This window comes from Culex pipiens, chromosome 3, assembly GCF_016801865.2.
Source record: "Culex pipiens pallens isolate TS chromosome 3, TS_CPP_V2, whole genome shotgun sequence".
Taxonomy (NCBI): domain Eukaryota; kingdom Metazoa; phylum Arthropoda; class Insecta; order Diptera; family Culicidae; genus Culex; species Culex pipiens.
The window spans coordinates 19,018,038-19,044,036 of NC_068939.1; the positions used below are offsets into that span (position 1 = coordinate 19,018,038).

Here is a 25,999-nt window from a genome sequence, read left to right on the forward strand (position 1 = left end):
AGACTTTTATTTCCATTGAAATTTTAAAGTTTTTTGATTTTTTTTGCCTCTTGATTTTTCGGAAAATTTTGAAGGGGGATTAACAAAATCATTCAATAATATTTGCAACGGCCTAATTGAAAACTCAAGAATAAAAAAAAATCTAAAATTCAATTAAAATTTGAAATCCAAAATTGTTAAACCTTAAAAATTAGGATTCTAAATATTTAAAAAAAATCAGGATAATTTTTTTTATATTTAACAATTCATTAATTTCATAAAATTATAAATTTAAACTTCTAAAGATCATAAAACAAAAAAAATATAAACTCAAATGCATAGATTCTTAAATTCCTAAATGCCGCTATTTTGATGTCATCTTTGAATGTAGAAGTTTTTATAACTTGAAAAACGTGGCTAACTTTGAAGCAGTATTGAAGTCATATTTTAGGTTAGAGAATCAAATTCTGTGAAAAATATAAATGCGTAATTCGATTGTCAAACAAACTGTTTAAGAGCGAGTTTTTCACCGATGTGAAACAGGTCGTATCAAGGTGCTCCGATTTGGATGAAACTTTCAGGGTTTGTTTGTCTATACATGAGATGAACTCATGCCAAATATGAGCCCTCTACGACAAAGGGAAGTGGGGTAAAACGGGCATTGAAGTTTGAGGTCCAAAAAACATGAAAAATCTTAAAATTGCTCGCATTTCCGTAAAACTTCATCAATTCCAACTCTCTTAGATGCATTCGAATGGTCTTTTGAAGCCCTTCAAAATGTGCTATAGACATCCAGGATTGGTTTGACTTTTTCTCATAGCTTTTGCAAATTACTGTTAAAAATGGATTTTTTTAAAACCTTAATAACTTTTCCCAACAGCCTCCAACACCCATACTCCCATAGGTCAAAAGTTAGGGAATTTCATGGACTATAAGCCTACGGTATTAACTTTTTGGCCAAACGCAGTTTTTCTCATAGTTTGACGATTTTTCTAGAACAAACATTTTACAACGTTAGTTTTTGCCCTGTAGGCCGCCATAGCGGCATTTTTTGGTCTCAATTTTGTCATATTCGGAATCCTCGGACAATTTCACGTAAGTTAGAAGTATTGGAGTTGTAAATTTGATTGGAAAAATTGCCGTTTAGAATGAATTAAAATATTTTTTAACAATTTGTTGGATTGGGGGTAAAACAGGTTTTCGCCTACTTGATACAGCATTTGACGTATTGATCATAGGGTTAATAAGATCTTTTTCTTTTTTCAAAAATGTTTTATTTAATTATTTTTTAAAGAAATATTACCACTCCAATACTTCTAACTTACGTGAAATTGTCCGAGGATTCCGAATATGACAAAATTGAGACCAAAAAGTGCCGCTATGGCGGCCTACAGGGCAAAAACTAACGTTGTAAAATGTTTGTTCTAGAAAAACCGTAAAACTATGAGAAAAACTGCGATTGGCCAAAAAGTTAATACCGTAGGCTTATAGTCCATGAAATTCCCTAACTTTTGACCTATGGGAGTATGGGTGTTGGAGGCTGTTGGGAAAAGTTATTAAGGTTTTAAAAAAATCCATTTTTAACAGTAATTTGCAAAAGCTATGAGAAAAAGTCAAACCAATCCTGGATGTCTATAGCACATTTTGAAGGGCTTCAAAAGACCATTCGAATGCATCTAAGAGAGTTGGAATTGATGAAGTTTTACGGAAATGCGAGCAATTTTAAGATTTTTCATGTTTTTTGGACCTCAAACTTCAATGCCCGTTTTACCCCACTTCCCTTTGTCGTAGAGGGCTCATATTTGGCATGAGTTCATCTCATGTATAGACAAACAAACCCTGAAAGTTTCATCCAAATCGGAGCACCTCGATACGACCTCTAGAACAAACCGAGCAGAATCTACAAATACTGCCTCTTAAATAAAATCAAATCCCTTAGTTTTGACCTTCTTATTTTTTGAATTTTGAATTTCATTGTCAATTTTTAAATATTTATGCTTTTGAACTACTATTTTTTTTCAATTTTTAAAGCCTTGAATTTTTTTAAATTTTTTTATTCTTAATAATAAAATCAATCAAAATCAAATTATTCGCTCTACAGCATTGCCTTGGCGTTCTCGATTGCGAGATTCCTCTCGAAACTAAGTGTCCGAAGGCTTGATTGTTGAGGCAATTGCAAACTGACGGCCTTTGGATTGTGAGTCCAACTTCCTACCAGTGACTCCACCGAGACAGGTCCCAGGCAGACGACTCCTACACCTGGACTGAGCTAACGACCTAACCCTCTAGGTTAGTCCGGGTCCAACATTTACTTCCCCACCCGACGGAAGGCGTGATCAGACAAATCTCGTCTCGAAAAATGCCACCGGGACCGTCTGGGATCGAACCCAAGCCAACTGGATGATAGGCAATCACGCTTACCCCTACACCACCAATGGTTTCTACTTTTTTGAATTGAAATACAATTTTATATCTTTATTTTAGTAGTTCTTATGTTGTAAACATATTTTTTTTAATGAATTAAATTTCATTTACATTTTTTTTTATTTCTAAATCTTTGATTTTTTTTTGTCCTGAACATTATTAGAGAATTGTATTGCTTTTCTCTCTGTTATATTTCTTACTGAGCAAAAAGCTAAATCCGTCTTTTTAATTTTTCGATTATATATATAACATTGATGTTTAGAGTAACCTGGAGCTCGGTCCAGGCCTTCAAAGATTTGCATTTTTTTCCGAAAAAATGGCCCTGCAAAAACAAGATAGGCAACACCATTTGAATCCGCTTGGGCCGATTAAAAAAAGTTTAACTCTGAAGGCCTGTACCGAGCTCCAGGTTGCTTGAAACTTCAAAGTTACAAAAACTACAAAAACTTGCGCAAGGATCTGGCCTAAATACCAATGGTGTTTAATGTAAACGCATTAGTGACTTAAGAGTCTAAAAAATTACCTTTAAAAAATGTTTGTTTTTTTAAGAGTTAAATCCCATTTAAGCTCATGATTGGGATTTGGGCTTAGTACCACTAGAACAGGACGCTGAATGGCCGCCAGAAAGTCATTTTTGTTACACCCTGGTATATTTGTATAATTTGAAAACGGCTAAATACACTTAATTTTCATTAATTTTATGCTTTTCAATTGTTTAAAGATTTGTATGGATAAATCAATAATGTAAAATAGGCTCTTTGGTCTAAGAAAAAATAATTTGATCGTTTGGGGCAAAATGCACTCCTTGCTTTTCGCTTACTATCGTATAGGATTTTAGATTTTTCGGGAAAAATAATAATAGAGTTATTGGAAACTTAACATTCCACAATGGTACAGTCCTAGTTTGGGCATCGCAGAATAAAAAAAAACAGAGTTATTTACAAAACGAAAAGAAATGTGTATTTGATTTGATTTGATTTTTGTTTAACTTTTAATACAATTTATAGGCAAAAAATTTCAAGTTAAAATTTTCTTTATAATAAAAAAAATAAATAAAAAATATGATAATAATAATAATAATAATAATAATAATAATAATATTAATAATAATAATAATAATAATAATAAAACTTGCATACCTATCTTTGGTCAAACGAAATTATACTAATCAAATTTATATAATCTTGTTTCCCATCTCTAGCTCCAAGGCTCCCCCGGATCCTTGCTGATCCTGAACGGCCAACAGCAATCCTTCGTCTGCCATCCCTCCCAGCAACAGCAGCAGCAACAGCAACAACTCCACCAGCAACAACTGCTCCAGCAGCGCAAAGCGGCCCTGGAGAATGCGGCCGCCAAAGCGGACTCCAGCAGCAGCGGCAGCAGCTCCGGCGGAAGTATCAAGATGGAAAACTCCCCCTCGGACAGTTGCAGCTCGTCCGGGCTGGTGCCGAAGCAGGAAGTTATGGACGCCTCGTCGTCGTCGTCGGCCTCGCCGGGATCGATGCTGGGTCACCACCAGCACCAGGGTCCGACGTCGAACGGGTTGTTCGGAGGGTTTTTGAAGCACAGCCTGGCTGGGCAACACCATGACAACATGCCGTTCTTCAACGAAACGCTGGATCTGTCCCAGGAGGACATCCAGAAGACGCTGAGTGCCAACATGCCGTTGGGCCATGGCCAGGGTGGAGGAGTTGGCGCGGGGACTCAGTCGGGGACGCCGACGGACGATGTCATGAACGGGGAGATTAACCCGATGGACTTTATCGAGAACTGTGGGGATAACCACGACGCCGTTGATGACGACGTGTTTGTCAACTTGGATGCGTTCGATATGCTGGTGGAGTTCCCGGAGCTGGAGCTGGACGCCAAGAGCAGTTTTCTGAACGAAAGCGAAACGGGTACGGACGCTGGAGGCGATCTGGACGATGCAGCGAGTGATCTGAGTCATTACAAGTTGTCCGCGGACAGTGGGATCGTAGCGGACGGAAGTCTGCATCATGGAGGCTCGAACGCGTCCACCATTACGGACTTTAGTCCGGAGTGGGCGTATCCGGAGGGGGGAATCAAGGTGCTAGTGACTGGCCCGTGGAGTGCCAGCTCGTCCTATACAGTATTATTCGACTCGTTCCCGGTGCCGACGACGCTGGTCCAGAACGGAGTCCTGCGGTGCTACTGCCCGGCCCACGAGGTGGGCGTGGTCACGTTGCAGGTGGCCTGCGACGGCTATGTGATATCGAACGCGGTCAACTTTGAGTACAAATCGCCGCCCAAGTTCGAGACCAAGTGCGAGGGCAGCGGGAACGACATGCTGTACAAGTTCAACCTGCTGAACCGGCTCGAGTCGATCGACGAGAAGCTGCAGATCAAGGTGGAGCCGGGCGAGCTGGTGGGTGCTTGTTATTGTTATTGACTTGAAACAAAAAAAAATCGAACCTTTCTTCAACAGCCCGAGGACTCGACCCTGTTCAAGCAGACCAACTTCGAGGACCGACTGGTGTCGTACTGCGAGTCGCTGACGGCCAAGATGTGGCGCTCGGTAACGCCGGGCTCGTGGCTGGGAAAGCACCGCGGCATGACGCTGCTTCATCTGGCGTCCGCCCTCGGGTACGCCAAGCTGGTCCGGACGATGCTGACCTGGAAGGCGGAGAACTCCAACGTCATACTGGAGGCGGAGATTGACGCCTTGAGTCAGGACCAGGACGGGTTCACGCCGCTGGTGAGTACAGGTTTTGGGGGGATTGTGTCTGTTAGATTTCAAATCTTGGCTCGCATGCTTCACAGATGTGGGCCTGTGCCCGAGGTCACATTGAGGCCGCCGTCGTCCTCTACAAGTGGAACCAGACCGCACTGAACGTGAAAAACAACGCCCAGCAGAGTCCGCTGGAGGTGGCGAAGTGCCGCGGGTTCTCCGGACTCGTTGCCGAGCTGGAAAAGCATGAAACCAAACGACTCCAAACCAAGAGCAAATCGCTGGCCTCAACTTCCGCTTCGGCGATGCCAACGCTGGCATCGATTACCTCATCCTGTACCACTTCCACTTCCACTGCTTCCGCCGTAGCCGCCCCATCGCGTCCTTCTTCCGCTTCAAGTATTGCTTCCGCCGCTACGCTTGCCGCCGGTTCGCGTCGTAACAGCCGCAGCCGAACGGCTGCGATCGAGCCGCCAGAAGTGGCCGCCACCGACTCCAGCCCGGAGCATAGCTTCATCAGCGATCTGTTCAGCTACAACGACGCCCTCAACGCCAGCAACAGCGATAGCTGCAGCAACGACAACTTTGGACTGTCCTCGTCCTTCAACCCGTCACTGTCGCCGTACGGTGACCACAAAAGTGGCGGTTCGTCGACGAGCGGAACGCTGCACTACGCCCTCGAGAACAACAACTCGAACCCGATGCTGTCGAACGCGCTGTCCCCGAACTCGGACAGCAACCGAAGCCACGACGGTGTGTTTCTGCGACCGGGAGCGGTGTTTTCGAGGTGAGATTCGTGCGAAGAAGTGATTTGGGTCTTATTTGACGCATGTACGTATTTTACAGTGGCCAAAGTCCGCCGGGGGCGCGCCTCTCCAAGCGGTCCTCCATCGACAGTGGCATCAACATGGAGACGCGTTCGTCGCTCAGCAAAGCTGGCAAGTCGCTGCGGGAGTCGCAGCGGCTGAACAGGTTAGTACAGAGTTGCGGACGTTACTTTTCAAGGCCTTGGACATGAAGATTTTGTTTACTGAACTCTAGATTCGGATTCAGTACAAGTTTCGATTTTTTTTACCGAATTCGGTAACTGAAATGTTATCAAAAATTAGGAAAATTTTCAAAATTCGGTAACAAAAATAAGGTTACGCAATTTTAGTTTTTTTTTTTTCTTGGTTTATTCAACCAAATCCGGTAAGTATACTATAGTTTTCGACAGTTGGTCGATACACGGAGAAAAAAGAGTTCCCAAAATCGTGAACAAGCGTTCATGAAAATGGGAACCGCGAACAAAGTGTTCAAATCACGATTTTGAAAAACGTACCATGAAATTTGAACACTTTGTTCGTGGTACCCATTTTCATGAACGCTTGTTCACGATTTTAGGAATTCTTTTTTCTCCGTGTAGTTTTAGATTTTTTTTAAACCGAATCCATTGTGTGAGATCGGTAAAACATCTTTAAAAATAAACAAAAAAGTGCATATCTTAATGTTTTAACTGAAATCTAGCAGTTGAGAAATCGATGATATTTCGCCGAATTCAGAAACAAAATAAGTTTGACAATTTAAGATTTTAACCAAATTTGGTAAAATTTTCCAAGCTCGGTAAAAAAAAAATCTAAATACAAAAATGTTTAGTTTTTTTTAACTGAATTTGGTATTTGATCAAATAATACCGGATTCAGTGAGAAATCTTTATTTATTATTTCAAAATCAATAAAAATTCTTTGTACAAATTTTCAGTTAAAATTAGATAAAAATTTTCCGAATTCGATAAAATATATTAAATTATACAATTTTAGATTTTTTTAAACGAATTCGGTAATTGATAAGATAAGCATTTAGATTAGTGAAGCATCTTTGAAAATTAGTCAAAAAAATTAAGCCTTATATTTTTTAATGAAATCCATTGTTTGAAGTCAACGAATGTTCAGCAGTTGAAAAAACGGTGATATTTCACCGATTTCAGAAAAAAAGTAAGTTTTAATAATTTTAGATTTTTTTTACCGAATTCGGTACTTGAATTTGGTAAAATTTTCAACACTTATTAAAAATAAAAAAAATCTTGCTTATAAATTTTTAGTAGTTTTTTTTGGATTCGGTAAATTTTATCGGTTTTATTAATAATCTAAGTATAAACGATTTTTTCGATTTTTTTTACATTGGGTAATTGAAAATTTAGTTTAATTTGCCAAAATCGGTGAATAAATCAAGGTAGCAATTTATTAACCAAATTCGAAAGTTGAAAATCTGGTAAGATTTTTTGACCGAATTCGGTAATTGATGATTTCATAGAGTTAAGATTGGTAACGTATTATTAAAAATAAAAAAATATTTTTTTCTGAAATCGATTGTATCAAGTCAACGAATGTGCAGTTATTAAAAAATCTTTTTAATTTTACTCAATCTAAAAAATCAAAAAAAAAAATAAAATTTTAAATTCTTTTACCGAATTCGGTACTTGATATTTTGGTTCAATTTTTCAAACTCGGTAAAGAAATCTAAGTTTAAAAATTGTGTTTTTTTGTTATCGATTTCGGCAAAATTGTATCGGTTTCAGGAAAAATATATGTTTATACAATATTAGAGTTTTTTTTACAGAATTCAGTATTTTCCAAAATCGGTAAAAAATAGAGTTACAAGCAGAGTTAAAAAAAACATCTTTTTCTCTACCGAATTAGAAAATAAATAAACTGGTTAGATTTTTTCTAACCGAATTTGGTAATTGATTAATTTGTAGGGCTCAAAACGGTAACGTATCCTTAATAAATAGACCTTTTTTTTTAAATGAAATTGGTTGTCCATGAATGTGTAGTAATAAAAAATTCGATGAAGTTTTACCGAATCAGGAAAACAAAATTAAAATAAAATAAATAAAGCAAAATATTAGATGGTATTGCCGAATTCCAAAGGTAAAAATTTGGTAAATTTTCCGAAACTAGTAAAACATAAGTTTACGCATTTTTAGTTTTTAACCGAATTCGATAATTGAAAATTCGGTAAAATTTAACCAAATTCGGTAAAATTTTACCGAATTCGGTAAAAAATCTAATTTTGTGCGGTTTAAGATTTGTTAATCCGGATTCGGTTGTTGATAAATCCGTAGAGTTTAGATCAGTACTGCATATGTAAAAATTAATATTATATCCTGATTTTACAGTTTAAGATTTTTGTTATAAAATATCGTAGTTAATAAATCCGTTTTTATTATTCACTTAGATTTTTTGAACCGAATTCGTAAAGTTTACCAAATTTTCAACTGCTGGACAGTTCGGTATACTGAAAATTGCCGATTTCGGTAAAAACTTACCGAAATTCGGTAATGTTGTTCCACGGCTTGTCTAAAGGTTATTTTTATAAAACTTGATTGAACCTCGGTAATTCTTTCTGGAGCTTGTTGGGGGGACTGTCCCGAGTCAGGGAAACTGTTTTTCAAAAAAATCTATCGGTAAAAATAGATTTTATCTCATTTTGAAGTTTTTATACTATATATTTGAGCTAAAATCATGAAAAAGTATTAAATAAATTGATGAAAATATTTTTTTTTTCATTTCGTTTCATCAAAACATCAGTTTCGAGTACTCTAAACATGTCTTAAATATCCTACATCATGGAAAAATGTTAATTTTGGTCGTCAGGTTCAATAATAGCTGCAAAATATGTTTTTTCAATTTTTTTTTTTTAATTCTTCTTGAAACATCAACTTCATTCGTGTTCATCAAAACTGTTTACCTGTTTTTTTTTAGCAAATAACATCCAGAATAAATTTGCACAATAAACATGATATGACATCAAATCTCTGAAAAGTTACAACAATTTTAGTGTAGAGAAATTGCAAATTTAAAAATTCTGTGATATTTATTCCATTTTCATCCTACTACTACTTAAAGTAATTTCAGGATGACAAATCAAAAGTCCTGAGTTGGATTTTAATCATAATTTATATGTAGAAAAAAATACGTTGAAAAATTATTGAACATCTCAAAAAATTCTGCTAAGCGACTCAAGTGTATTGTCGAATAAAATTTTTGTATTTACGGTGTTCCAATACAACAATTTCCTACGTAAACGGCATGGCCAAACTCTTAAGTGCTCGGATCGGCTTAAAATTTTCGGGATTTTTGTTAGGTTATTAGGGTGGTTCCTGCCACGTTAGGGTGGGCCATAAAATGGCAAATTTAACGATTTTGCAATAAAAACATATTTCCAAAACCATAACTTGACATTGTTTCAACCAATTAAAGTCATCCGGTTTGTAAAATAAAAGCGACTAATTAGGCTTTCAAGGAAAAATACGCATGAGTTCAGTCGAAACGGCATTTGACAATGATTTTAAAAAATACTCAAAATTGTCATCTTTGAACCGCCTTGACGCGGCAGGAACCACCCTAATAACCGAACAAAAATTATTTATAAAATAAAACTATTTTGGGTAGAGAATCCCGAAAATTTTAAGTCAATCAGAGCACTTAAAAGTTTGGCCATGCCGTTTGCGCAGGAAATTGTTTTATTGGAACACCGTAAATACAACATTTTATTCGACAATACACTTAAGTCGCTTAGCAGAACTTTGAAAGATGTTCAATATTTTTTAACGTATTTTTTTTCTACAAATAAAATAAGATTTAAATCCAACTCAGGACTTTTGATTTGTCATCCTGTAATTACTTTAAGTAGTAGTAGGAAGAAAATGGAATAAATATCACAGAATTTTTAAATTTGCAATTTCTCTACACTAAAATTGTTGTAACTTTTCAGAGATTTGATGTAATAACATGTTTATTGTGCAAATTTATTCTGGATGTTATTTGCTTAAAAAAAACAGGTAAACAGTTTTGATAAACACGAATAAAGTTGATGTTTCAAGAAGAATTTAAAATAAATTAGGAAAAAACATATTTTGCAGCTATGATTGAACCTGACGACCAAGATTAACATTTTTCCATGATGTAGGATATTGAAGACATGTTTAGGGTACTCGAAACCGAAGTTTTGATGAAATGAAATGAAAAAACATCATATTTTCATCAATTTATTTAATACTTTTTCATGATTTTAGCTCAAATATATAGTATAAAAACTTCAAAATGAGATAAAATCAATTTTTACCGATAGATTTTTTTGAAAAACAGTTTCCCTGACTCGGGACAGTCCCCCCAACAAGCTCCAGAAAGAATTACCGAGGTTCATACAAGTTTTATAAAAATAACCTTTAGACAAGCCGTGGTTCATTATTGTTTATAGTACAATAGAAATTCGGTAAAATTTTGTTCATTTTGCCAGATGTTTTACTGATCTTAACTTTAACGATTTTTCAAATACCGAATTCGGTAAAAATAAATCTTAGTGTGTAGATCGGTAAGGCGTTTGAAAAATAATGTAAAAATATTTAAAATCTGATTTTTTACTGAAATTGAACATCAACAGTTGAAAATCGGTAAAGTTTTAAAGAATTCAGTAAAAAGCTAGTTGAAAAATCGATTAAATTTGGATCGGTGAACCATCTGTCGAAATGAACAATTTTACCAGATTCAGTAATTTTCAGTTTACCGAACTGTTGTAAATTCGGTAAGCTTCACCGAATTCGGTAAAAAATCTAAGTGTGCAGAGATTTGAAAAGCTACTGTTGAAATTACAGGCATAAAGTTAAAAGTTTAAATGTAATAATCCTTCTTTCTTTCCCCCACAGAACCGACCGCAGCATGTCGCTGCCACTGACCGCCGGTGGTTCCGTTTCCGGTGGCCAAGGGTCGTCACCGTTCGGGGTGTCCGCGGCGATCGTCGGATCTGCCGCCGCCAAGGGAACCACCTCTTCCAGCGGTGGTGGGGGACCCGGCAGTGATTCCGACAACTTTTCCCTCTCGTTGAACGACCGTTCGACGGAATCTCCGTCGCAGAATTCCAGCAATCTCAGCAATACGTCGCTGCTTTCGCCACTGCGCAAGATGGACTTTGCACTGTGTGAGTATTTTTTTTGGGGACATATGCTTAAAAACGAATTTTTTTTTGGCATTTTATTAAATATCTTTTGATTGAAATCAGAGAGGAATAGATCAAGTTTACACATAGTTAATCAGCACACTTTAATACAGTAGAAATATAAAAATCTTTACAGTGAAACTCAGAATTTACACTCTTAACCAGTAGTAGTGGCTTTTTCGCAAAATTTGCTCTTATGATTCGTTTCGTTTTCGTTTTTTACTCAATTCAATACAAAAAAAAAAACAAAATCCACACACACTCCAAACAGGTGAAGTTTCAGCGGCCGGATCGAGTCCGATGTGCGAGGACACGGATTCGCTGCAGGACGACGACCGGCACTCGGTGGTGACCATTACGGGGCACCACTCGCATCACGGTCACGTTTACCACCAGGAGATTGGAGCAGGAGGAGGAGGAGGAGGAGGTGGAGTAGGTGGTGCGGCCGCCGGAGAAGGGACCTCGGGGGGAGGTTAGTTTCTGGTGCTGGTGTTTCGACGGGCTTTTCGTTGTTAGATCTTTTGTGTTTTTTATGTGTTTTTTTTTTTTGGTTTTTTTTTTTTTTTTTTTATTTTTTTTTTTTTAATTTATATTTATTCAAATTTCTTTTCCATGTACATTCATTCAGTTAAAATATTATTGAGTGTCCAATCACAAACGATGACTTTTCACCTCAATTTTAAATACCAGCAACTTTCATTTATTCATGAAATATTGTAGCTTTCGCTATTCAGTGATTTCAAATGTAGGAGGTCCTACATGTACAAAAGGGAAAAGGGATACCTTAAAACTAACTTATAAACTATATAAAGAGCGGATCAATGCAGCTGAAGACTGCAATGATTTTTGTCGAAATGCATCAATTATCTTATTGGACATAACATCCAAAGTGTCAACTTCGGCTAATTGATGAAGTTCACTTGTGCTGAACCAGGGAGGAAGTTTCAGAATCATTTTCAGAATTTTGTTCTGAATCCTCTGAAGTTTTTTCTTCCTGGTTAAGCAACAGCTTGTCCAGATCGGCACAGCATAAAGCATGGCAGGTCTGAAAATTTGTTTATAAATTAACAGTTTATTCTTGAGACAAAGTCTAGAATTCCTGTTTATAAGTGGATACAAACATTTAATATATTTGTTACATTTAACCTGGATACTTTCAATGTGATCCTTGTAAGTAAGGTTTTTGTCAAAACCAAGTCCAAGATATTTCACTTGATCCTCCCACTTTAAATTTACCTCATTCATCTTTATAATGTGATGACTTTTTGGTTTAAGAAAATCAGCCCTTGGTTTGTGAGGGAAAATAATAAGTTGAGTTTTTGCAGCATTTGGAGTAATTTTCCATTCTTTCAAATAAGAATTGAAAATATCCAAGCTTTTTTGTAATCTTCTTGTGATGACACGAAGGCTTCTGCCTTTGGCGGAGATGCTTGTGTCATCAGCAAAAAGTGATTTCTGACATCCTGGGGGCAAATCAGGCAAGTCAGAAGTAAAAATATTGTATAAAATTGGACCCAAAATGCTTCCTTGAGGGACGCCAGCACGTACAGGTAGTTGATCAGATTTGCTATTCTGATAACATACCTGCAGAGTACGATCCGTCAAATAATTTTGAATAATTTTCACGATATAAATCGGAAAATTAAACCTTTTCAATTTCGCAATCAAACCTTTATGCCAAACACTGTCAAATGCTTTTTCTATGTCTAGAAGAGCAGCGCCAGTAGAATAGCCCTCAGATTTGTTGCTTCGAATTAAATTTGAAACTCTCAACAACTGATGAGTAGTTGAATGCCCAAGGCGAAATCCAAACTGCTCATCAGCGAAAATTGAATTTTCATTAATGTGCGTCATCATTCTATTAAGAATTATTCTTTCGAATAATTTACTAATAGATGAAAGCAAACTAATGGGCCGATAGCTTGAGGCTTCAGCAGGATTTTTATCCGGTTTCAAAATCGGAATTACTTTGGCATTTTTCCAAGTACTGGGAAAATATGCCAAATCAAAACATTTGTTGAAAATTTTGACCAAGCAACTTAAAGTTACTTCTGGTAATTTTTTAATTAAAATGTAAAAAATGCCATCCTCACCAGGGGCTTTCATATTTTTAAATTTTTTGATAATAGATTTTATTTCATTCAGATCCGTATTAAAAACTTCATCTGATGAAAATTCTTGTTCAACAATATTCTGAAATTCTATTGAAATTTGATTTTCTATAGGACTCAAAACATTCAAGTTGAAATTATGAGCACTCTCAAACTGCTGAGCAAGTTTTTGAGCTTTTTCCCCATTAGTTAATAGAATATTATCACCATCTTTTAAAGAAGGGATGGGTTTTTGAGGTTTCTTAAGAACCTTTGAAAGTTTCCAAAAAGGTTTGGAATAAGGTTTAATTTGTTCGACATCTCTTGCGAACTTTTCATTTCGCAGGAGAGTGAATCTGTGGTCAATAACCTTTTGCAAATCTTTTTGAATTCGCTTCAGTGCAGGATCACGAGAACGTTGATACTGATAAGTCATACTACGGTGGATAACTATTGCAACTCCACCGCCATTTCGATTCATTCGGTTATTAGTTATAACTTTATAATCTGGATCACTTTTCAAATAAGTGCCAGTTTTTAAAAATGTTTCGGTTATAACAGCAACATGCACGTTATGAACTCGTAAAAAGTTGAAAAATTCATTTTCTTTCGCTTTTAAAGAGCGAGCATTAAAATTCATAATATTGATGGAATTACTTAGATCCATGATTAAACTTCAGGGTAAGAACAACATCATTCGCAAATTTTAATCCAATCTGGATTGCGTCCATCATGGATGTAGCATTACTCATTGTTTGAATCAAACCAAACAGTGAGTTTTGCAAAAAAGTCATTTTTTCAAACGTAACATCGCCGAGATCAGAAGATCCCAAAGCGTTGCCAGCAGAAAAATTTTCAAATGAGATTTGAGGTACCTGCCCAATTTCAGAAAGATTGGTAGAGGATTTAAAATTCGTGGATGAAGCCGAAACGACGTTAGCATAAGAAATGCCATTGTTGTTACCTAACTTTTCCACGGTAGGGGTATTGTATTGGGGTATTGGGGAATTGTTCGAGTGAGACAGCACGAACGTTTGATTTAAAGATGCAGGTACAACCTGACTTTGAGAAAATTTCGGTTTGGATTTCGGCTGATGCTTAGCACGAGAATCCAAAACCTTTTTTCTGATGGGGCAATCCCAAAAATTTGATTTGTGATTTCCACCACAATTTGCACATTTAAATTGGGTGACTTCTTTCACGGGACAATTGTCCTTGTCGTGAGAAGAATCCCCGCAAACCATGCATTTTGGAACCATGGCGCAATGATCAGTACCGTGACCGAATGCCTGGCAACGCCGGCACTGGGTCAGATTCTGGCCATTACCGCCATGTTTCTTAAAATGCTCCCACTTTACCCGTACATGGAACAAAAACTGAACTTTGTCCAAAAGTTTCAAATTGTTGATTTCATTTCTGTTGAAATGAATCAGATAAAATTGTGAATTCAAACCAAAGCGAGAAATATTCCCGTTTGATTTTTTCTTCATCGGTATTACTTGAGATGGGGCAAAGCCAAGCAACACCTTAAGTTCGTTTTTGATCTCATCCACCGACAAGTCGTTGGAGAGACCTTTCAAGACCGCCTTGAATGGGCGAGCATTCTTGGTCTCATACGTGTAGAAATTGTGTTTGTGGTTTTTCAAATAACCAACAAAAGTTTGGTGATCTTGTAAAGATTCCGTCAACAAGCGACATTCTCCTCTTCGACCAAGCTGGAACGAAACTTTCAAATTGCAAGTTTCCTTGCAATTCTTCAGTTGCGTTCGAAAGCTGGCCAAATCGGAGACGGAAGTCACTACAATTGGCGGAGCCTTTACTCGTTTCTCGACGGCAGAAGGCTCAGTACGAGGAGAAGGTTCCTTTTCATCAGTTTCGGATAAAACACCGAAACTGTTTGTCAATGGAATTGGAGGATTGACCTCACATTCAGAATCAGAATCAGACCTCAGAAGAGGCTGTTTTCTTTTTCTGTTTCCGTTAGCCGGTTTAGCGTTCAAACGCTTCACCGACGTAACGACCAAATCTTCAGAAGATTTGCGTTTACCTTTGTTTTGACGCATTTTGCAAGCAAAGTTCTCTTAAAAAGATGGCTTCGTTTGTAAAATACAACAACCGTTCACCACGAAGGTTCGCAAGACACTGATTTTTTTTTTTTTTTTTTTTTTTTTTTTTTTTTTTTTTTTTTTTTTTTTTTTTTTTTTTTTTTTTTTTTTTTGGTTAGTTTGATTTTTTAAAGTCTTGTTTTGTTTCCTTAAATCTTGGTGTATTCTTTTATGATGTTTAATTTTTAGTATTTTTTTTTTTGATAAATCCTACTCTTTACCAAACCCTAATTCAACAAACTCTTGCAGTCCTGTAAATATAATTGTTCTTATAAATATATGTCTTATACATCTTTAGACTTGATCAAACAGAAATTGAAATTTGTTTCAACTTCATCAGAAAATCTGTGCAATTGTATTATAAATTTCTCTTATTAACTCTCAAAGATTCAACCCTACATCGATACAAAAATTCACCAGAAACATTTTCAATCAATCTTGAATCATAAAAAAGAGAAATTCTGTAGAATTTCGCATTTTATTTTTGGAGGTGGCGGGCTTGGTCATACAAATGGACATGTGGAAATCCTAAAATCTGTATCATTGATTTTCTGATCGATTAAGAGTCTTTGGCAAAGTTTCAGGAGGCACTCAAATAAGTGTCAATTTTAAATTTGATTTTATTTTACTAAAATATGAATTTTGATTTACATTTTTTTGTTATGTTTAGGGGTTTCAACACAGGCATCTTTTTTAATAGAGTAAGGATGGCATAGGCATTTTTTACTACTTGAAAAATAAAGTTTTTAAACAGAGAATTTGTCTCCGTTTTCGCAAATCGAATTTTCTTTGTTTATTTTTTATTTTGATAAAATATCTTCCTTGTTTTTGCTGTGTCTATAAAGTTCATAATTCGCTTTTTAAAAAAATACCTTTTTTTTTCTTTTTAAAAGCATGTATAATCCCTATGAAGTGCAACGATTTTTTTTTTTATAATTTGTCTCCAAATTTCATGAAATGGAAAATGAACCTCTATGAGCTCAAACGATCTTGTTAAGATGACCCTCCAACCAATTTTAAAAAAAAACCAAAACCAAAACCAAAACCAAAACCAAAACCAAAACCAAAACCAAAACCAAAACCAAAACCAAAACCAAAACCAAAACCAAAACCAAAACCAAAACCAAAACCAAAACCAAAACCAAAACCAAAACCAAAACCAAAACCAAAACCAAAACCAAAACCAAAACCAAAACCAAAACCAAAACCAAAACCAAAACCAAAACCAAAACCAAAACCAAAACCAAAACCAAAACCAAAACCAAAACCAAAACCAAAACCAAAACCAAAACCAAAACCAAAACCAAAACCAAAACCAAAACCAAAACCAAAACCAAAACCAAAACCAAAACCAAAACCAAAACCAAAACCAAAACCAAAACCAAAACCAAAACCAAAACCAAAACCAAAACCAAAACCAAAACCAAAACCAAAACCAAAACCAAAACCAAAACCAAAACCAAAACCAAAACCAAAACCAAAACCAAAACCAAAACCAAAACCAAAACCAAAACCAAAACCAAAACCAAAACCAAAACCAAAACCAAAACCAAAACCAAAACCAAAACCAAAACCAAAACCAAAACCAAAACCAAAACCAAAACCAAAACCAAAACCAAAACCAAAACCAAAACCAAAACCAAAACCAAAACCAAAACCAAAACCAAAACCAAAACCAAAACCAAAACCAAAACCAAAACCAAAACCAAAACCAAAACCAAAACCAAAACCAAAACCAAAACCAAAACCAAAACCAAAACCAAAACCAAAACCAAAACCAAAACCAAAACCAAAACCAAAACCAAAACCAAAACCAAAACCAAAACCAAAACCAAAACCAAAACCAAAACCAAAACCAAAACCAAAACCAAAACCAAAACCAAAACCAAAACCAAAACCAAAACCAAAACCAAACCAAAACCAAAACCAAAACCAAAACCAAAACCAAAACCAAAACCAAAACCAAAACCAAAACCAAAACCAAAACCAAACCCAAAACCAAAACCAAAACCAAAACCAAAACCAAAACCAAAACCAAAACCAAAACCAAAACCAAAACCAAAACCAAAACCAAAACCAAAACCAAAACCAAAACCAAAACCAAAACCAAAACCAAAACCAGAACCAAAACCAAAACCAAAACCAAAACCAAAACCAAAACCAAAACCAAAACCAAAACCAAAACCAAAACCAAAACCAAAACCAAAACCAAAACCAAAACCAAAACCAAAACCAAAACCAAAACCAAAACCAAAACCAAAACCAAAACCAAAACCAAAACCAAAACCAAAACCAAAACCAAAACCAAAACCAAAACCAAAACCAAAACCAAAACCAAAACCAAAACCAAAACCAAAACCAAAACCAAAACCAAAACCAAAACCAAAACCAAAACCAAAACCAAAACCAAAACCAAAACCAAAACCAAAACCAAAACCAAAACCAAAACCAAAACCAAAACCAAAACCAAAACCAAAACCAAAACCAAAACCAAAACCAAAACCAAAACCAAAACCAAAACCAAAACCAAAACCAAAACCAAAACCAAAACCAAAACCAAAACCAAAACCAAAACCAAAACCAAAACCAAAACCAAAACCAAAACCAAAACCAAAACCAAAACCAAAACCAAAACCAAACCAAAACCAAAACCAAAACCAAAACCAAAACCAAAACCAAAACCAAAACCAAAACCAAAACCAAAACCAAAACCAAAACCAAAACCAAAACCAAAACCAAAACCAAAACCAAAACCAAAACCAAAACCAAAACCAAAACCAAAACCAAAACCAAAACCAAAACCAAAACCAAAACCAAAACCAAAACCAAAACCAAAACTTTTTTTTAAATATTTGTTTTGAAATTTTCACAAAAATTCAAAAATATATTTTTCTAGGTTGGCTTTCCTTCGTAAACATTTTTTTAAATGATTAAAAATTACCGGAAATTCTAACCTAATTTGATTTTAAAAATATGTTTTTGAAATGCTGGATATTTTTCAAAAATTCACCTTTTTTATGTAAACATATCAATTGAATGAGATTTTGCACGTCCCATACAAAATTACACAATTTCGAAAATTACAAAAAAAATGGGTATTTTGGGAAAAAAATTTATAGTCATGAAAAAATCGAATAAAAAACGGAAAATAATGTATTTATTTTTTATGACAATTTCTTATCATTAAACAACAACTTTACCGGAGACACCAACTCAATCAAAAATTTCCTACGCAAGTCACAGATGTTCGGATGTCCATTTTGTATGACCTGACCGCAAAATTGTATGGGGTCTTGTATCGAATCACATAATACACATAAAGAGATAAATGTGAGTAGAGGGCTATATTTTAAATCTCGGTACAGACTAAAACCGGTTACCAAAATCTGTGAATACTTTATAATATGATTCAGTCACCTTTTCAACTAAACCTTAATTTTGTTTATTCTAGGTAAGTATGCTGCTTGCATGTGTCCGCTTATTTTCCTTCTCGCTTCCGCTAGACTGTAGTTAGTAGAAATTTTAAAACCCTGAACCCTAAATAACCTTCCAGCTGTTAGTCGTCCTTATTGGTGTTCTAGGTGTCTCTCTTCGATGTCTCCAAGTTGAGTTTTCCGTTGTAGTTTCGCAATCACTAACCAACCCGGTGCGCCCTTTTCTATCCTTTCCAGGGGATTCCGACGCCAAGGTGCTCACCCTAGCGGAACAGATCATCGCTGCGATGCCCGAACGGATAAAGGTAACGTCTCTTGTTCTTGAAACTCTTTCGGGAATGATCTAAAAATTTTGTTTCTTAGAACGAATCCGAGGAGATCATGTCGCTGGGCAGTCCCATGCCAGAGTCCCTCAGCGAGGACACGTCCGGAATGGGGATGCTGAACGATTCCTTCATGGAGCCACTGCTGGACTCGCTGCCGTCGTCCCAGTTCGAGGAGTTTAACTTTGAGTTTAGCGATCACAACTATCGGTAGGTCATTCTTAAAATTTAAAGGTTACAGTTAGTTCAACGGTTCAATTCCAGGTACCACGACGTTGGCACGCCCTGTTCCAGCTTGAGTCCGGCTTCGTCCGGTCCGTTGCAATCGCCGGCTAGCTACTCAATCCCGCAGGATGCTCCCGTTGGATCTCCGAGTCCTCCGCCAACGACGCAGGACTTTACCGAGTTCCTGCAGTCCACGAACGCAAACCCGTTCGAGAAGGACTTTTCCAACCTCAAACTGACCGGTAAGATATTATCATGAGCACCCTTCGACACAAACTCAACTTTCCAACCCCCCCGCTCCGCAGAACGTGAGCAGCGCGAGCTGTACGAGGCGGCCAAGTGCATCCAGAAGGCGTACCGCTCGTACAAGGGCCGCAAGAGCCGCATGGAGGAGCAGGACAAGGAACGGTCGGCGGCCGTCGTCATCCAGAACTACTACCGGCGGTACAAACAGTACGCGTACTACCGCCAGATGACCCAGGCGGCCGTCATCATCCAGAACGGGTACCGCTCGTACTGCGAGAACAAACGCTTCAAAAAGTCCCAAGCCGGCGGAGGTCACCAGGCGCTCGCGTCCGGCGTGAGTGGCGCCGCGGACGGTTGTCCGGAGGCGGCCGGGTCGACGTCGTGCTACTACAAGAAGCAGCATTCGCCCCAGCAGCAGCAGCAGCAGCAGCACATGAACAATCAGGGTGGTTCGTCGAAGGAACCGAGCCCGTCGGGACCGTTGAAGTGAGTGGCGGCAGCAGGGCTTGATGCAGGATGTGGGGGACTAATTTGGGGTTTCTTTTTGTTTTGCAGACGAACTTATTCGCAACGAACTCAGAATCAAGCCGCAAGGAAAATTCAACAATTCATGAGACAATCGAAAAATAAGTAAGTTATGATATCTTTATCAAACCTATCTTAATATTTTATATTTTTTGGCAGTATTTTTATCATAGTGTTCTTCTAGGAGTTTCAGAAATAAATTTTAGATTTTTTTTTCAATAATTTGTCCGCGTTAAAGTCGATAATTTTGTCAACAACCTATATCAATTATTTTATTTGCTAATCATTGAATTTCAAATGGCACATTTTGTCATTCTGAAGACCGTGGACAATACCGAATCCATTTTTTCTACATGGTTTGTTATTTTAAAATTGATTTTTAATATTTTTTTATGAGCAATTTTCCGAGACTTCGGACAACTGGTTATTATTTGTATTTGGGACATTTGGATCAAACTTCGTGTGTACTTCACTGACCAAGGAATTAATTTTGTCTCATTCGTTTGTCCGTACAAGTCTCTATACATGTTTTGCAACCTAAAGTACAAAAATAATTTTAAAATATTCAAAAACCAGCAAATTTTAATCAATTTGGTCTTGTAGACAATAGTCAAAATCGAAAAAAAAAACTCATTTTTTTCACACAAATCTTGGATTGCGCAAAATACTCTACTGATTTGCAATATTTGAGATGAAAAAATCTAATAATTTTATTTGAAATATTTAAAAACATTGAAAGAAGATGTAGAAGATATAAAAATGTATAAACAACAAAGTTCAGAAATAAAAAAAAAAAAAAATTTGAAAAATCTTGGGAATTCAAAACCCAAATCGTTCATAAATTTCAAAAAATACAAAATCATTTCATTACAAATCCAAAAACTGAATATTTTTTAATCAAAAAGTAAGAAATAACATTTTAAATTTTTAATATTAAAAACATAAGAAATTTTAAAAATGTAAGACTAAAATTTCAAAATATACAGAAAATCGAAAATAAAAAAAAATATCAAAAAGATTCAGAAATATAAAAATTTAGAAGTTCAGAAACCAACAAAAAAATATCGAGAATTTAGGAAATCTAAAACTTAGAGCTTGCCAAATTCGAAAATTAAAAATATTCTCGATTGTAAAATTAAAAGGTTTAAAAGTTCCAAAATTTAACAATTCAAAGCTTTGAAAGTTCTAAAACTGAAAAGTAATATCCACAATTTCTTAAATTTCTAAAATTTTAAAAAATAACAAATCTTTTTTTACTCAAAATCTTGACATTTTCGAAAAAATCTAATGATGGGAAAGGATTCAGCAGACAAAAATACATTATAAATGATCAATTAGACTGACGAGACATTTACATTTAGTCATCTCTAAGTCATACTTTAGCATTAAATAAATTTTATTTTGAAAAAATCATCGAAAATTAAATTTTTACTCAAAAAGCTGACCTTTTTGAAAAAATCTAATGATGAGAATGGATTCAGCAGACAAAAATACATTAAAAATGATCAATTAGACTGACGAGACATCGACATTTAGTCATCTCTGAGTCATACTTTAGCATAAAATAGATTTTATTTTGAAAAAATCATCGAAAATTCAATTTTTACTTAAAAATCTGACCTTTTTGAAAAAAATCTAACGATAGGAATGGATTCAGCAGACAAAATTACATGAAATATGATCAATTAGATTACCGAGACATACTTATTTAACGTTCTGCAAAGCATTTTTGATTTTTATTATTGATATCCCAGCATAATTTGACTTGCATGCAAGTTGGAAAAACTTGAATGAGAACCAACTGAAAATATAATTTTAAAATGGCTATAAATATTCATAGAAACAATCAAATTTTAAAAACCAGGGGTGTTTCAGAAAGGGGAAAACGTGAACTGTAAGAGACATGTATTGGTTTAGTTGTTTATTCAATAGTTCTTTTGTAAAATAGTCGACAAAGTTGCTAATTTTGGCCTAAACTAACATTTCAAGCGGGTGTATCTCAAAATTGGGACCATTTGGAGCAATTCTGGACCCGGATTAGGATTCAGCAGGCAAAATTCTACTAGGAACACATATACTCTTCTCAGAGACAAGAAACATTTGATTTTTTGTTGAACTGTGTAATGAATTCGAAAATTAAATTACACAGATAATCTTAAATTCAAAGAATAATAAACAAGAAAGTTAAAAAGTTTTGAAACCAAAAAACAATAAAATTTGTTTTAATTCACAAATTAAATAGTTCATAAATTCCAATATTTAAAAATTCTTCTTTTTTAAATTCCAAAAACTCAAAATTTTAAGAGTATAAAATGTTGTTACGTCAGTTCGCAAAATTTTTAATTCATAAATGTTTCATAATGTAAAATCAGAATTTAAATATCTAGGGATGTAAAAAAAACTAAGCGAAGTACTACAGTGGACTCTCTGGCTGTCGATCTTCCCGATATCAATATTGCTCCAGTTCTAAATTTGTCAGTCCCTTAAATAGATTACTTTGATTTTTCGTTATATCATTTGATTACTTCCACTCTCGACGGTCCCTTCAATATCGACAACGAGAGAGTCGACTGTATTACAGTAATATTCGAAGTCCTCAATAAAATTTTACTCCGAATAACTGAATAACTAACATTAGTGACCATGTTTGACCAACCGATAACGGGCGATAGGTCATTTTTGAAATCTTTCTTAAATTGACTTAATCCATCAATATCATGTTAAATTTTCAATGCATTCGCTTAAAATATATTTTCTGATAGTGTAATAAATTTCAAAGCTTAATAACTAAAATTTTCACAAAATTTTTTGAATGAAATACTATTTTTTTTACAAAATACCGTATTTTTTGAAAGTACTCAAATTTTCATGAGCTGCTTTTTCATTCAAAAAACTCTAAAACATTTAAAATTCATGCAAAATTTCGAATCATTTGATAACCATAAAAATCATAAAAATTTGACTATTTTTCTGAAAATATGGTATTTTGTGAAAATAAAAGTATTTTATTCAAAATCTCTTTAACAGTGAAAATGCATGCAAAATTTCGAATGGTTTGGTACCCATATTGCCTATTATAAATGTTTGAGTATTTTAGAGAATATAGGGTATTTTGTAAAAAAATAGTATTTTATTCAAAAAACTCTCAAACAGTTAAAATACATGCACAATTTCGAATTGTTTGATATCCATATTGCGAATTATAAAAATATCAGTATTTTCAAGAAAATATGGTATCTTGTGAAAATTTGAGTATTAAATTCAAAAACTCTTAAACATTCAAAAAGTCCATAACATTTTTTTACATTGAAAATCTAAAGCATATTGCTGAGTAAACCATTTTCTAAAATTTGACGCTTTTTTGAAGATGTAGAGAAAACTACATTTTTCCAGATTCCTTTGGTCAAAAAAAAAAAGTTTTTTGGTGGTCGGTCATCAATGTTAGGTTTCAAAGTTTTTCAAAAACCATGTTTTTTTTTAGAAAAATTGGCAACACTGCCAAATGAATTTCAACTATCCTTGGACATAGAAACTAAAGTTTTTCGTCATCCAAAAATATGAATTTTTATAAATGGTTAATTTGCGAAGATAACAAAAAAAAATGTATGGATATAGATTTCTGCTGTCAATTTTTTTAAAATTTCTATAGACGAACTAATGATGCAAAATTACTTCTTTGGCCATTGAAAAATAATCACTCTTCAGAGAATTGCTCTTCAGGATTTTTCCATGTTTTTTTTTTTTCTGAACACCTTTTTTTAATTTTGTTAAATTAAATCGAATTAGATTTTTGTTTTAATGTATCACTGTAAAATAACATTATTGTTAAACTAACACATTGTGATTACATTTCCAATGCTTTCCTGACGTATTTCAATAAATGAAGTACATGGGATGAACAAATGACAAACTTGGTAAGAATGGACTTTCTAAGTTTTAAGTAGAGTTAACCCTTCACGTCTCAATTTTATTAATATCCCTAACAAACTTGTCTGTTTTTTTTTTCAATCTTCCCACCAACAGGCTACAGAGAGAACGAGCCGAAAGAGAGAGGCAGGTCCACCAACGCCGGGCGGAGTACCACCCAAGCTCGCCGTTTCACGGAGCAGCAGCGGGTACCAGCGATCCAAGGTGAACTGAAAGCAGCGGGGGGAGCCGACCATCGGGCGGAAACGGTATAAAGTGACCCAAGGGCAGAGCCAGAACTAGAGCCACAAGAGTGAGACTAAGCAAGAGTTTACTTTGTTTTGGGAAATTTGTTAACAATTTGTTATATCGTTTGCGAAACGCTGCTAGAAATGTTAGATTTCATTGAAATTTGTTTTTAAAATGTTAACCAATTTTTTACGTTATTAAACATTACTCAAAGATTGCGTTCGCCACGTGTGTTTGCTTTGGGTTGAAACATTTCGCGCGCGCGAGTGCAAGCTTGGGTGCAAGTTTGAACGCAAGTTGCGTGCAACGTATCGTTTTGTTGGCGCGCGGTGGCTTTGATTGAAAAAGAGGAAGAAGTAAAAAAAAAAAAAACGTGCTAAGGGTAGAGTCAGCAATTTTGAGATGGCAATGACTACTAATCCAGATACCTGACTTTTAAAAAAACTTAGTAAACTTGCGATAAATATGCGGACATTAAATTAAAGGAAACGGAGGACAGAGCAAATTGTGATTATTGACTTTTTTTTAGCGAAACTGAATTGTACTTTGTATAATCATCCACAGGAAGCGGTAACACACGGTTAGATAGAGTAGTTGTTTCGAAAAAGAGGGGGGAAACGTGGAGAACAAAAGTAACTAATTTAGCAGAAACGGAAGTAAAAATCAGATATTTTAAATTGTAGATGAAAGAGGTAGACAGAATATTTATAGAGAGACAGATAATTTTTTATTCCGAATAAAACCGGATTGCAATCCGCAAAAGTTGAGCAGCAATTAAGTATTTTTATGAAAATAGTGTGTATAAAAATGGAAGAAAAATCTTTCGCAAAGAATAACTATATGGGAGAGGGCAAATCTCCGTTGTTTTGTACAGACAAAGGCTTATCAAGAGAAAAAAAAATAATAATATAAATCTGTTCAAATTCCTTTCTGAACACCACTGCAAATCAGTAGTTGTTAGACCCGTTCATTACAAGGGTGCCATTTGTAGATACGGATCGGGCTAAGCAAGTGTTAGGATCTTACGGAATAGTGAGCGAATTTTGCCGCCGGAAACTCTTTTAATTTTCTATTTGATTGTTGTTTTTGTTGTTCTTGAGATAGTATTTAAAGGTAAATCCTAGTCATTGTAAGGTTGCAAACTTGAAGCAAGAAAAAAAATCTATTTATCTCTTTACATATAAACCGGAAAGACTATTTCGAACGAAATATTGATGAATATCGAAGCGCTGGCGATTCGTCAGTCGTAACCTAAACTGGTGAGAAATTAACACCTAAAAACACGCAGTGATTGCACACGGGGGAAATTAAACCGTTCTCTGTAGACAAATTACTTGCAGACGTGCGTCCATCTTATGACTTTGAAGACTTGTGAGAGGGAAAAAGATAAACAAAAAAATACTAGGACAAAAACGCATACAAACTGTTCATCAATATTTCTACCAAAGCGAAAGTTTATTGCATCCATTATCAACTTTATCAAACAAAAAAAAAATCAAGAACATATTACTACAACGCATTCACAGCATAGAAAACTTTGATAGACAAGAAATGATAGGTCAACGCCACATTTGAGCAACAAATAAAAATCTCCCAATTCTATTCGATACATTTGACGAAAGCAAAATATTTAATCAACAAATTCCTACTTCAAGCAAAAACATTTTCATATAAAGAAAAACAACAACAAAGAGTGAAATTCATCCATTTAATCCAAAAAATCCATTTTCGCATTCGCATTAATCTCTACGAATTACGTATACATAATAGGAAATAACGACACATAACCTAGCACGTAAGAGCAGCAAAAAACGACCTCTAGAACACA

The 25,999-nt window shown here is 35.4% G+C and overlaps 1 protein-coding gene across 12 annotated transcripts in view; it reads left to right on the forward strand.

Moving 5' to 3' along the window:
- LOC120423649 (calmodulin-binding transcription activator 1-like) overlaps positions 1–25,762 on the forward strand; it is a 380,253-nt gene extending 354,491 nt beyond the window's left edge. For 7 of the 12 annotated variants that reach the window (XM_039587523.2, XM_039587521.2, XM_039587530.2 and 4 more), the window contains 13 exons: positions 3,605–4,789; positions 4,850–5,119; positions 5,185–5,879; positions 5,939–6,064; positions 10,779–11,050; positions 11,340–11,540; positions 18,935–19,002; positions 19,061–19,230; positions 19,285–19,487; positions 19,551–19,977; positions 20,047–20,121; positions 23,903–23,930; positions 24,040–25,762. In XM_039587523.2, coding sequence (XP_039443457.1) covers positions 3,605–4,789; positions 4,850–5,119; positions 5,185–5,879; positions 5,939–6,064; positions 10,779–11,050; positions 11,340–11,540; positions 18,935–19,002; positions 19,061–19,230; positions 19,285–19,487; positions 19,551–19,977; positions 20,047–20,121; positions 23,903–23,930; positions 24,040–24,156 — 3,837 coding nt within the window. In that variant the 3' untranslated portion in view covers positions 24,157–25,762. The remainder of the gene's footprint in view (positions 1–3,604; positions 4,790–4,849; positions 5,120–5,184; positions 5,880–5,938; positions 6,065–10,778; positions 11,051–11,339; positions 11,541–18,934; positions 19,003–19,060; positions 19,231–19,284; positions 19,488–19,550; positions 19,978–20,046; positions 20,122–23,902; positions 23,931–24,039) is intronic. The other 5 variants (XM_039587525.2, XM_039587531.2, XM_039587526.2 and 2 more) reach the window with 3 other exon arrangements.
- The last annotated feature ends 237 nt before the right edge of the window (positions 25,763–25,999 follow it).